The sequence below is a fragment of the Gorilla gorilla genome, chromosome 19, assembly GCF_029281585.2.
Source record: "Gorilla gorilla gorilla isolate KB3781 chromosome 19, NHGRI_mGorGor1-v2.1_pri, whole genome shotgun sequence".
Taxonomy (NCBI): Eukaryota; Metazoa; Chordata; class Mammalia; order Primates; family Hominidae; genus Gorilla; species Gorilla gorilla.
In genome coordinates, this window is record NC_073243.2 from 35,972,683 (window position 1) to 35,984,999 (window position 12,317).

The following is a 12,317-nucleotide window of genomic DNA, read 5'->3' on the forward strand; positions in this document are numbered from 1 at the left end:
TCTCTTGGTTCTGTATCTTAGAGGAAAGTACACAGCACCCAGGTTGTCACACCTTGCTCAAGAACAGTGATCACAATCTATTATGCTCAACAGGCCCCGCTGGGGATTTTTCTGAAGACCTGACTACGTTATAAACTCACTAATATCGGGACTGGGTCTTCAACTGTTTTTTGCCCAGTGATTTTTTGCCTGTAGGTACTCAATATGTTGAATGAATGATTTTAGCATATCACAGGAAGACTGCAGATTTGGATACTGTTGCACTTATATATATCTGGAAAGGATTTTATCTTAAATATCAAGGAAAAAAGCTAAAGTTAGCTTCTACTGTTTTAGAGCATTTGTGCAGAATGTCATCAGATGAGGAGAAATACTCACTTCCAGTTGTGCAAAATGACTCCAGTCGAGGCAGTTCTGTCTCTTCGAATCTTCAGGTAGGAAAAAATTTCTAAATTTATCATGACTTTTTTTATTTTAAACAAATGAATGTAAGGGAAAACTAGGATTTTTTAATAATTTTTTCATCTATTTACAAGAGAGTTTTTCAATTTATAATAATATCAAACTTCAGGAATTACTGTACACATTTTAGGAGTTACTTTACATTGTTTTAACTTTTCAGAAAATATTGATGAACTCTCCATACACTCTGTACAAAGGCTTCAACCAACACAGTAAGAGGCGAAACAAGTGTTCAAGAAACATTTTTTTGTTTAAATTTTTTTCATTTTAGCTACCTCTCATGAATGCTACTTTCACTTTTAATGCAAATTAATACAATATCAAACCATCCAAAGTTCTAGAGCTCAAGATTCCCTTGTGTTCTACTTGCTGAGGTTTGGTCTCTGTTGTCACAACATTCGGTACAATCTGCTGCCCAGGACCTGGACATTGACAGATAAAATGAAGTGGGTCAGTTGACTACAGAGGGTGTGGTATTTACATGAAATGTTTTAAATTTCTCTTATTTCTAAATATTTCATCATCGAAAATATGGATTTAGATTTCTGGAGTAGATTTTAAATAAGAGAATAATGACATGGTATATCTTAAATTTTACAGTTGTATTACTCAAGGGGAAAGGCTGTTTATGCCTTCATATGTTAAGCATATGAAATTGTTATTGATTCTGTACAATATGAGAAAAGCTTTAGGAAAATATTTTATGAAACAAATTTGTTCCTTTAATCGAAATTATGGATTTCAAAATGGGGAAGGTATTGGGAAAATATCTGAATATTTACAGGATAAAACTAGTCTGGAGTTGTGGCAGAGCTTTTGCACCCTAGCCTTCCCTTTTGATGGTACCTGTCCCATGTAGTCCTCTCTTCAGGTGACAGTACTTCCTCCACCCTTCATCGCTGTCTGATGGAAACTTGAAGATAGAACTGATTAACTCATTTATACTAAAATGTAAACACCTTGTGAGCTCTCAAATTGTCATTTCGTGAAGAGATAAAGCTTTAAATCAAAAGAATAACTCTCTAGAGTGGAATTTTAGAGAGACGGAAGAAGAACCTGCCAGAAATTATTTTGTGTTATTGGTTACCCACCTATAATGTAAGCCCAACTGAGAGTCTATTACTGTCAACTAATGTTCCTACTGGTTCTTGGACTGAAGTTGAAAGCCTCTCCATATTCCCTGTACATACAGTGTTATTACTTTGGGTTTCACTACTGGAAGCACTTGAAAATATAAATACAAAAAATAATCTTAAAAATAACATAAAATACACATTTTTACATATGTAGTAAATATGTAAATCCAAACATTTAATACAAAAGCCCCTCATAAATCAATATTCCTCTTAAGGAACTTTTTTGTTACTCTCTTTGTTATGCGAATGCTTCATAAGCCAGAAGGTGGTAAATGCTGAGGGATGGGCAGCATCCATAGTGCTTATACACTGAAAATTTCCTCTAATCACAGCTCCTATCAGCCAAGTTGCTCTGACTCTAATGGTTGAGGCATGGGTGGAGCTATATTTCAGGGTCATATCAATTCAGCTCTTGGGGGTTGGGGAGGGGGGCAAAATTATAAGTTTTGAATGTTAACACAGGTTATGTTTGGCAATTAAGAAAGGCAATATTATTTATTTTGATTCTTAATTTTAAATTTTATTTTTAAATAACTCATTTGGCTTGTATCTACATATATGAAACTCTAAAATAGTCATTTAAATAACTGATTTTTTCTAAATGTTTTTCTTGAAATAAGTTGGAATATATGGTCATGGAATACTATTGACATATACTTATTTTCCCTTTAAGCCATAGCAATTGTGGTAAAATATATGAATATGTATGAAGTATATGATTTGAAATATATATTTGGATCTTTTTTTTCCTTCTCTTATCCAGAGCAGAAGTCAGACTAGGGAAGCCACAAGTGAAAGCCACTGACTTCCACTTCTCCCTCCGTTCCTACATGCTAGAGGTGATGATAGGCTAACTCTGAGCAGAGCTGACTTGGCTAAATCTAGTTGCAACTGACACCACAGCAGGAACACTATAAAAAGTTTATGAACCTCACAATATAAGATCACCATCATATTAATCTGCTCAGGCTACCATAACAAAGTACCATAAATTCATAGGCTTAAACAACAGACATTTATCTTCTCACAGTTCTGGAGGCTAGAAGTCCCAGATCACAGCCCAATAGGGTCAGTTTCTGGTGAGGGCTCTCTTTGTGGATTGCAGACAGGTGCCTTCTTGCTGTATCTTCGCATGGCCTTTCCTCAGTACAGTATGTGCTTGTGGGAGGAGAGCGCGCACAAGGTTCCTGGTGTCTCTTCTGATGAGTACATTAATGCTATCAGGGCCCCGGCCAATGACCTTATTTAACCTTAATTACTTTCTTGAAGGCTTCATCTCCAAATACAGCCACACTGGGTGTTAGGGCTTCAGCATATGAATTTTGAGGGGACACAAACATTCAGACTCCATAACTCCATAACAGCCACACTTTTATATATTCTTAGCCAAAATCAAAAGTTTATTTTGGGTGTTTGGGAAGTATAATAATGCTTTAACAGAAACCAAGTAAGGGTGGTCTAAGTGGGTTCCTTACAGTTTGATTCTGTCTCTCGTAAATTCTGAGCTGATACATAGTCCTGAGATCATCTGAGGACCCAATCCCTTCTCTCTTGTTTCTGTGCCATGAGCTGTTGACCGTGTTTGCATTGTCAGGTACTGGTGCACTGACAGTGCACTAAGAGGGGACCAGCAGGAAGCAGCTTCGTTTTTAGGGACTTCACCTAAAGTTGTACACATCATTTCCAGTTGAATCCCATAGACCAGGTCTCTTGGCCACACCTAGCTGCAGAGGAGGCTGGGAAATGTAGCTGGGTGGCCATTTGCCCAAATCAAACCCTGGGGCTTTATTAAGTTAAAGAAATTAAAAAGAAATGAACGCTGCTGGATTAGTTACAGTCTCTATGCACTTGAAATTTTATGTATTAGTTTATTAGGACCAACGCACACATTCAGGTTTATAGGAACTAGTAAATATCTTGTGCATGGCCCCAATTTATTAAACTCTTTGGGAATTTCGTTTTGATAATTGGAAAACCAATATGGTTTGGGAAGTGTATTTTTTTTAACCTAAGGATATTTAAATCTATTTAAATAATCATAGTTACTTTTGTCAATGTAAAAATTAAATGTTGGTGCTCGCTTCAGCAGCACATATACTAAAATTGGAACCACACAGAGAAAATTAGCATGGTCCCTGTGCAAGGAGGACACGCAAATTCGTGAAATGTTCAATAATTTTTTAATAATTTTTTTAAGTTTTATAATATAAAAAAGTTGTATTGTGATATCCTAAATGATTTGTTTCCTAATAAGAGCCTTCTGTCTCAGTGATAACCATTATGTAAAATACTGATTTTTATTTGCTACTAGGAAATGTAAGTTTAAAACTCAGACAGATGTTTATTCTCATGAAGGTGACATCACTAACAAAAATGGTTGATTATAACAATATGAAGGAGATTCTGGTTGAATTTTCTAAAGATTTTCTCTTTGAAATATCTGTCTCTTCCTCTTCTGTCGTTAGCCTTAAAATATATAAAAATCAGTATTTGCTATACCTAATGTTTACTGCATGTAAGTATCTATGTTAAATACGTGAATCAGGCCGGGTGCAGTGGCTCACGCCTGTAATCCTAGCACTTTGGGGGTCCAGGGCTGTGGATCAAGAGGTCAGGAGTTCGAGACCAGCCTGACCAACATGGTGAAACCCCATCTCTACTAAAAGTACAAAAATTAGGTGGGCGTGGTGGTACAAACCTGTAATTCCAGCTACTCAGGAGGCTGAGGCAGGAGAATCGCTTGAACCTGGGAGCCAGAGGTTGCGGTGAGCCAAGACCATGCCACTGCACTCCAGCCTGGGCTACAGAGCAAGACTCCATCTCAAAAAAAAAAAAGAAGAAAAAAATTGTAAATCAAGAAATCAAGGTTGAAGCACAAACCAGGTCACTCTTGTACATGTAATTGCCATAAAAGCTAGCAGTTTTCAAATATATAAAAGCATAAGCTTTTTTAAAAACAATTTTACTTAAAATTCTGATATAAAAAAGCAGATGAAAACAAAACTACAGTAGTATAGATTTATTTTGTAAATTCAAATGCAATCAGTTAATAAAAACAGTTAAGCTGCCTTGATAAATGTACATTTGAAATTGGGGGGTAATAGAAGGCCATTGCAGTTTTATAAACTTAAGTATCCAGTTTGCTTCTATATTTTGTTTGGGTTACATAATTTTTTTTCAATTCCAAAAATGGTATCTTTTTAATAGCATGTCTCATCTTCAATTAAACCGATCTGACATATAAAATTAAGTGATAGAAAATTTTTGATTCAGTGTTGAGTCACAGAACCTTATCACCTCTTCATACTTTGTTGTTGTTTCCCCAGAGACAGGATCTTGCTCTGTCACCCAGGCTGGGGTGCAGTGGCACCATCTTGTCTTACTGCAGCCACCAGTTCCTAGGTTTAAGTGGTCCTCCTGCCTCAGCCTCCTGAGTAGCTAGAACTACAGGCACATACCACCACACCTAGCAAATTTTTGTAAAAAATTTATTGTAGAGATGAGGTCTCGCTTTGTTGCTCAGGCTTCAAGCCATCCTCCTGCCTCAGCCTCTCAAAGTGCTGAGTTTACAGGCATGAGTCACTGCACCCAGCCCTCTTCAAACTGTTAATCATAAATGTAAAAATCACACAAGAAGCACTCAAGGAACTCAAGCTTGGAATAAGTGGTAAAACTTTGTAATATAATAAGCATGGGACTCTATTATGGTAATTAAATTTCTTTAAAACAAATTCAGTTGAATATATTATAACATTGTAACTGTTACACTACATTATTGATTATTGGCCTCTCTTAGGAAGAATATGAAGAACTGCTTCGTTATGCTATAGTGACTCCAAATATTGAACCCGGTGCTTCACAGTCATCTCATCCTAAGGGAGAATTGGTGCCAGATGTCAGAATTTCTACAATTCATGATATTCTTCATAGTCAAGGTTATATATATTTTTCAAGATATCTCTTAATTTAAAATATTACTGAGTTTATTAATGATACTGACAGGATTGTGAAAATGCCTGTCCAGATCAGTGATTCTTCTCAGCCATTTATGTGTATTACTATCATCTAGGGGAGCTTTTTACAGTTTAATATATTATTCCTGACTCTCATGTGACAGCTTGATTTTTCTTTGAACTTCATTTGACTCTTACTTTTATGAAGAATAATAAAGTTGAAGCAATGCTATGGCAACTGCATGGCTTTTTGGTATGTTGTATCTCAGTACTTGTTCCAACAGTTTTATGCCAGGATTAACCTGAAAACTAAATGCCAAAGCCTAAAATTAAAGATGGTAGCCCTGAGAGTCTCTTAAGTTACTTTACGAACCTCATGCTAGTGCTTTATCAGCAGTATTTATATGGGCATGGAGGACTGTTTGAATAATTATCACAAGGTGAACCCATCTGTGGACCATGTCAGCAGCAGAACTGAAAGCTACTACAAACCAGGATGTGTGTTGATAGATGAGTGAAAAGTGGAGAAAAGAGGATAAAGCTCCTTTTACCTCCATTCCTTATTCAGGTGAAGACAACATCCCAAACTCTAAATAAATGTTCTTTCAAAGGGCACAGAAAGCCTTCCTAAAACAGTCCTGATAAGGAACAGTTATCACACTATAGGCGTAACTCCAAGGATCCCTGTCCTTGAAGGCACATGACACAGCCTACTCAGAGGCCAAAGGCTCCTGGGCTTCTGCTAAGTCATAGCTCTAGTGTCTGTTGTCTCTCATTCTCTGTAGACGTGGATTTTTCACTGTTCCTCTGTCTTTGGCCTCTTGCAGTGGAACAACAAACAGGACCACAGGATGAGAGCCTTAAAATACAGGCCAGGCAGTGGCTCATGCTTGTAATGCCAGTACTTTGAGAGGCTGAGGCAGGAGGATCGCTTGAGCCCAGGAGGTTGAGACAAGCCTAGGCAACATAGAAAACCCTAGCTCTACAAAAAAATTAGCCGGGCAGAGCAGCCTATAGTTCCGGCACCTTGGGAGGCTGAGGTGGGAGGATTGCATGAGCTCAGGAGTTCACGGCTGCAGTGTGCCATGATTATGCCACTGCACTTCAGCCTAGGCAACAGAGCAAGACTCTGTTTAAAAAAAAAAAAGAAAAAACTTTTGAGATGCTGTAGTCAACAGTTCAAGGTAATCACCTGGGATTTAAGACCATTGTTCTTTTCTCTTATGTAAGATAGCATTTATTTATTCTCTGCCATTTCCAAAAAGGATTTGAGATTAAAACATACATTATATAGTAAGTTTAGATATCCTTTAGTCATCTTGATTCACAAGTAGACTTTGTTAAAGTCTTCTATGTAAATTCATCATCCCACATTCTCTTTATTCTTGGTATCTCAGTTGCTTGATAGAAGGCATGGTATGTGGAAATTGGCAAAGTATGTATAAGCCTCTAACAGTCATTCTTGAGAGGTTTTTCCCAGTTTCCTTTTTGCCATCTGTTGACTACAGGTTCCTGAAGTGGAAGCCAATGTTTTGGGGGAGCCAGTGCCACTTGAGTTTGATTGCGGCTAGTGAAAAGCAGCAGGCCTCTGGAAATACCCAGTGTCATAAGAGAGCAGATCCTTTTCTAAGTTCTAATGTCATTCACCCACTTATTCTCTTAATGTGAATTGAATGCTATAGTAGACTACATTATCTCTCATCTATATTTGGTGCATAAGTTGGAGCTTATCAATGATATAGTAAGTCTTTTTCTAGTCTCAGATTTTTATCTGTTCTTGTCCTTTGTTTTAGTGTTCCTATATCCCCAGCATGTCGTATTTTGTTTCTTCTAAAATCTTATGTACTGCTACCTTCTTAAATTATGTGTGATTAGACATTTTATTTAAGAGTGGTTCAGTTTAATTTTAAAAAGCTTTCTTTTTGGCAGGAAATAACTCTGAAGTAAGAGAAACTGCAATAGAAGTTGGAAAAGGATGTGATTTCAATATTTCAAGTCATTCAAAGACAGATGGTATGATTTTTCTTTAGCTTATTTGTATTAATATACAACATTTTGTGGTTTGATGAATATTATCTATGTAGTAAGAGGAATAATTTCAGCATATTACTTATTGGCAGGATTTTAAAATGCTATTATTGCTAATTTAAGTGATAATATTTAAAATAATTTTATAAGATACCAAAATAGTACAATTAAGACAGGTCAATGCATTATAGTGTGTAGTATCCTTTCTTAAAATTGCTAAGTTAGAGGGCAAGTCTTTTAAAAGATTTAATGGGATATTAGATAGTTTGGCCAATTCAAGTTTTTATGTAAACCAATGCACTGTTTCCCAACTTTCAGGCATTTGCGTACCAATGTAAGGATTTTCATCCTATCTTTATGCCGCCTGTTATGCCATCATTTAGTGTTTTTCTTTAAAAGTCTGCTTTGTCTTTGTTAAAAGGGAAGATTAGCAAATCTTAAAGAGGCTTTTTGGGGAGATTGTTTTTTGTTTTTTTTTTATTTTGTTTTGTTTTCAAGACAGGATCTCACTCTGTCACCCAGGCTAGAGTGCAGGGCTCCCTGCAGCCTCAACCTCCTTGGCTCAAGTGATCCTCCTGCCTCAGCGCCCCCTCCCCCAGTAGCTGGGACTACAGGCACATGCCACCACACCTAGCTAATTTTTAACTTTTCTGTAGAGGTGGGATCTCACTATGTTGCCCAGGCTGGTCTCAAACTCCTAAGATCAAGTGATCCACTTGCCTTGGCCTCCCAAAGTTCTGGGATTACAGGCATGAGCCACCATGCCTGGCTTTAAAGAGCTTTTAAAAGCATACTAGAACTGGACTGAGACTTTTTTCTTGACTAGTCAGAATAATTAAAATAATTAAAATGTAATATTGTGGAATATTTTTCTATTTAATGTTATTTAATGTGGTAACCATTTTTGTCACCACGTAAGTAATGCCTCTAACCCTTAGTTTCCTCACTTGTAAGTAGAAGTCTTAGGCACCATAATCTCTGACAGCCCTTACAAGTTCTGAAGTTACATGATTTGATTTCTTAAAAGGTAAGTGTTGAGATATTTTTTAAACTGAAAAGCAGAGTCTATCGCTTTCTTTGTGAGTACAGATCTAGTTGGCAAAATCAAGTAAAAGAGAATATTCATGTACATTGTCATTCCACCTGTTCTTTGGGTTTCTTAACCATCCTCAGAACATGCAGGTAGCATTTCATAGTGTGACTAGCCCAGACTTTGTGTTATGTTTTTTATACCAAACACACATGTTAGGGAATTATTTTCCCTTTTGCAAAGAAGTCTTTACATAAGCAGAATATGTTTGCAAAAAAACTAAAATCTTACAAATTTTAAAAAAGAATTCTTGAAAGATTTAAGTAACAAGTTCTCTATCATAGATTCATCTTTCATTCAGTAGAAAGCAAGCTCTTCCATCTTTGTTATTAGGATGCTCATAGCAAATGTGAGATATGTGACAAGTGATGACAGATAGTCTCTAATTCCAGCATAAATATGTGAGAAAATATTAACTTTTCTTTCTCAGTTTTTTTTTTTTTTTTTTGAGACAGAGTCTCGCTCTATCACCCAGGCTAGAGTGGGTGGCACGATCTCGGCTCACTGCAACCTCTGCTTCCCGGGTTCAAGCAATTCTCCTGCCTCAGCCTCCCAAGTAGCTGGGACTATAGGCACGTGCCACCATGCCTGGCTAATTTTTTGTATTTTTAGTAGAGATGGGGTTTCACCATGTTGGCCAGGCTGGTCTTGAACTCCTGACCTCATGATTCGCCCACTTCAGCCTCCCAAAGTGCGGGGATTACAGGCATGAGCCACCGTGCCCAGCCTTTCAGTGCTTTTTTAGAAATAGATACCTGTTCTCTTTAGGGCCCTGACTCTCCCCCACCTCCCTGTATATGGGCAGGGGATGAGCATTTTATATATATGCACATACATATAGAGATGTGTATATTTCTCACCTATACATTGAAGCCTAACAGTGTACTTAACAACAGAGTATCTGCAGAACTAAATTATGAGTCTCTTTCTACTTATATTGTTAATTTTAATAGGTTTTTTGTTTGTTTTTGTTTTTGTTTTTGGAGACAGAGTCTCATTCTGTCACAGGCTGGAGTGCAGTGGCATGATCTCGGCTCACTGCAACCTCTGCCTCCCTGGTTCAAGCGATTCTCCTGCCTCAGCTTCCCGAGTAGCTGGGACTACAGGTGCGCGCCACCACACCCAGCTAATTTTTGTATTTTTAGTAGAGATGGGGTTTCACCTTGTTGGCCAGGATGGTCTCAATCTCTGGACCTCATGATTCACCCGCCTCGGCCTCCCAAAGTGCTGGGATTATAGGCGTGAGCCACCGCGCCCGGACGAATTTTAGTAGTATTAAAACCAATCCCAGTGTTAAACTTATAGAGTAATATTGACCTATATACAACCACACTGACCTTGGTCAATTACTAAACTTTTTCTGAACCTCAGTTTCTCATCAGTAAAATGGAGATAATAATACCTATTTTTTAGGGTAGCATGTGTTATGAGAACTAATCTTTATAATGTTTTTATTACAGAAACAGAAAGCACTTCATTAATGGTGATATGATACAGATGATGATAGTTTCACCTCAGGCTGGACCTGGATATATAAAGGATCCTTATTTGGGATAGAGGTCATTTGCTGGGAGAGAAGGGATTGGGAGTATAGGAGGTATCTCATGCCAGTCTGTGCTAAATCATTGACAATACTGAAATTAAAAATAGATTAAGGTACACCTGAAAGGTAGTTTCTCTGCATTTTTTCTCAGCCTCCATAAGTAGCAGACATCTTTTAGCCTTCCAGTATGGTTCCTTACCAACTTGAGTTATTTTCAATTTGGCTTGACAGCTACAACTTTTATTTTAGAGTCATCACCAGTGTTATCGCCAAGGAAGCCTTCTCACCCGGTCATGGATTTTTTCAGTTCACATCTTTTAGCTGACTCTTCCTCACCAGCAACAAATTCTAGTCATACAGATGCCCATGAAATACTTGTGAGCGATTTTCTTGTTTCTGATGAAAACCTTCAGAAGATGGAAAATGTGCTTGATCTTTGGAGTTCAGGTCTTAAGGTACGGTACAGCAGTTCTTCAATTATAGTTGTTTAATATGTAATGTAATAGTTTTACTCTCGTTTATACTGTTTTGTTTTTTTGAGTTAAACTTTTTAAAAATCTTTTGTTTCCTGAGATCAGTTCAGTGTCTTAAGTCTTGCTTCTCAATCTTTAATGTACTTATGAATCATAGCGGGAGCCTGTTAAACTACAGCTTCATATGCAGTAGGTCTTCAGCAGGGCCTAAGATCGTGCATTTCTTTTTTTCTTTTTTTGACTCTTGTTTGTTTGTTTGTTTGTTTGATTTTACTTTAAGTTCTGGGATACATGTGGTGAACATGCAGGTTTGTTACATAGGTATACATGTGCCATGGTGGTTTGCTGCACCTATCAACCTGTCATCTAGGTTTCAAGCCCCACACGCATTAGGTATGTGTCCTAATGCTCTCCCTCCCCTTACCCCCCACCCGCTGACAGGCCCCAGTGTGTGATGTTCCCCTCCATGTGTCCATGTATTCTCATTTCTGTCAAGCTACCAGGTGATGCTACTGGTTCAGAAACTGTACTTTGAGTTGCCAGGTTTTAAGTGGTTGCTGGAACGGTTCTACGTGCTCCACTGAATTTCGCGGATACTTTGAATGGCTCAGCCTGTGTGTAACTGAGACATACTGTGCCTTTACCATATCATAGTTGTGGCTAATGGAAATATCTCCTTTTATGTGACAACAAAAGATCCAATTTTGGCAATGGATATTCATTTTATAGCCACTCCTATAGCAACTATGATGTGTAAGTGATAAAACTATAAAAGTTGATTTTTATTTTGATACTACTGGCCTTAAGTAAAACAAAGTATTGCAGAAATAGTAAGTGGGTTTTATTTATTTATTTATTTATATTATTATTATACTTTAAGTTTTAGGGTACATGTGCACAATGTGCAGGTTAGTTACATGTGTATACATGTGCCATGCTGGTGTGCTGCACCCACTAACTCGTCATCTAGCATTAGGTATATCTCCCAATGCTATCCCTCCCCCTCCCCCCACCCCACAACAGTCCCCAGAGTGTGATGTTCCCCTTCCTGTGTCCATGTGTTCTCATTGTTCAATTCCCACCTATGAGTGAGAATATGCGGTGTTTGGTTTTTTGTTCTTGCGATAGTTTACTGAGAATGATGATTTCCAGTTTCATCCATGTCCCTACAAAGGACATGAACTCTTCATTTTTTATGGCTGCATAGTATTCCATGGTGTATATGTGCCACATTTTCTTAATCCAGTCTATCGTTGTTGGACATTTGGGTTGGTTCCAAGTCTTCGCTATTGTGAATAGTGCCACAATAAACATACGTGTGCATGTGTCTTTATAGCAGCATGATTTACAATCCTTTGGGTATATAACCAGTAATGGGATGGCTGGGTCAAATGGTATTTCTAGTTCTAGATCCCTGAGGAATCGCCACACTGACTTCCACAATGGTTGAACTAGTTTACAGTCCCACCAACAGTGTAAAAGTCTTCCTATTTCTCCACATCCTCTCCAGCACCTGTTGTTTCCTGACTTTTTAATGATTGCCATTCTAACTGGTGTGAGATGGTGTCTCATTGTGGTTTTGATTTGCATTTCTCTGACGGCCAGTGATGATGAGCATTTTTTCATGTGTTT

General features: G+C 37.7%; 1 protein-coding gene and 1 non-coding gene across 6 annotated transcripts in view; both read left to right on the top strand.

Annotated features, from left to right (window-relative positions):
• POC5 (POC5 centriolar protein) overlaps nucleotides 1-12,317 on the top strand; it is a 41,710-nt gene that overhangs the window by 4,116 nt on the left and 25,277 nt on the right. For 2 of the 5 annotated variants that reach the window (XM_019013687.3, XM_055367788.2), the window contains exons 2-5: nucleotides 337-434; nucleotides 5,395-5,533; nucleotides 7,481-7,564; nucleotides 10,444-10,667. In XM_019013687.3, coding sequence (XP_018869232.3) covers nucleotides 351-434; nucleotides 5,395-5,533; nucleotides 7,481-7,564; nucleotides 10,444-10,667 — 531 coding nt within the window. In that variant the 5' untranslated portion in view covers nucleotides 337-350. Of the gene's footprint in view, nucleotides 1-336; nucleotides 435-834; nucleotides 913-5,394; nucleotides 5,534-7,480; nucleotides 7,565-10,443; nucleotides 10,668-12,317 lie in introns of those variants that run through there. The other 3 variants (XM_055367789.2, XM_055367791.2, XM_055367790.2) reach the window with 3 other exon arrangements.
• LOC115931380 (U6 spliceosomal RNA) lies at nucleotides 3,672-3,778 on the top strand. Its single transcript, XR_004067880.1, has one exon. It is a non-coding gene; the product is annotated as a U6 spliceosomal RNA (small nuclear RNA).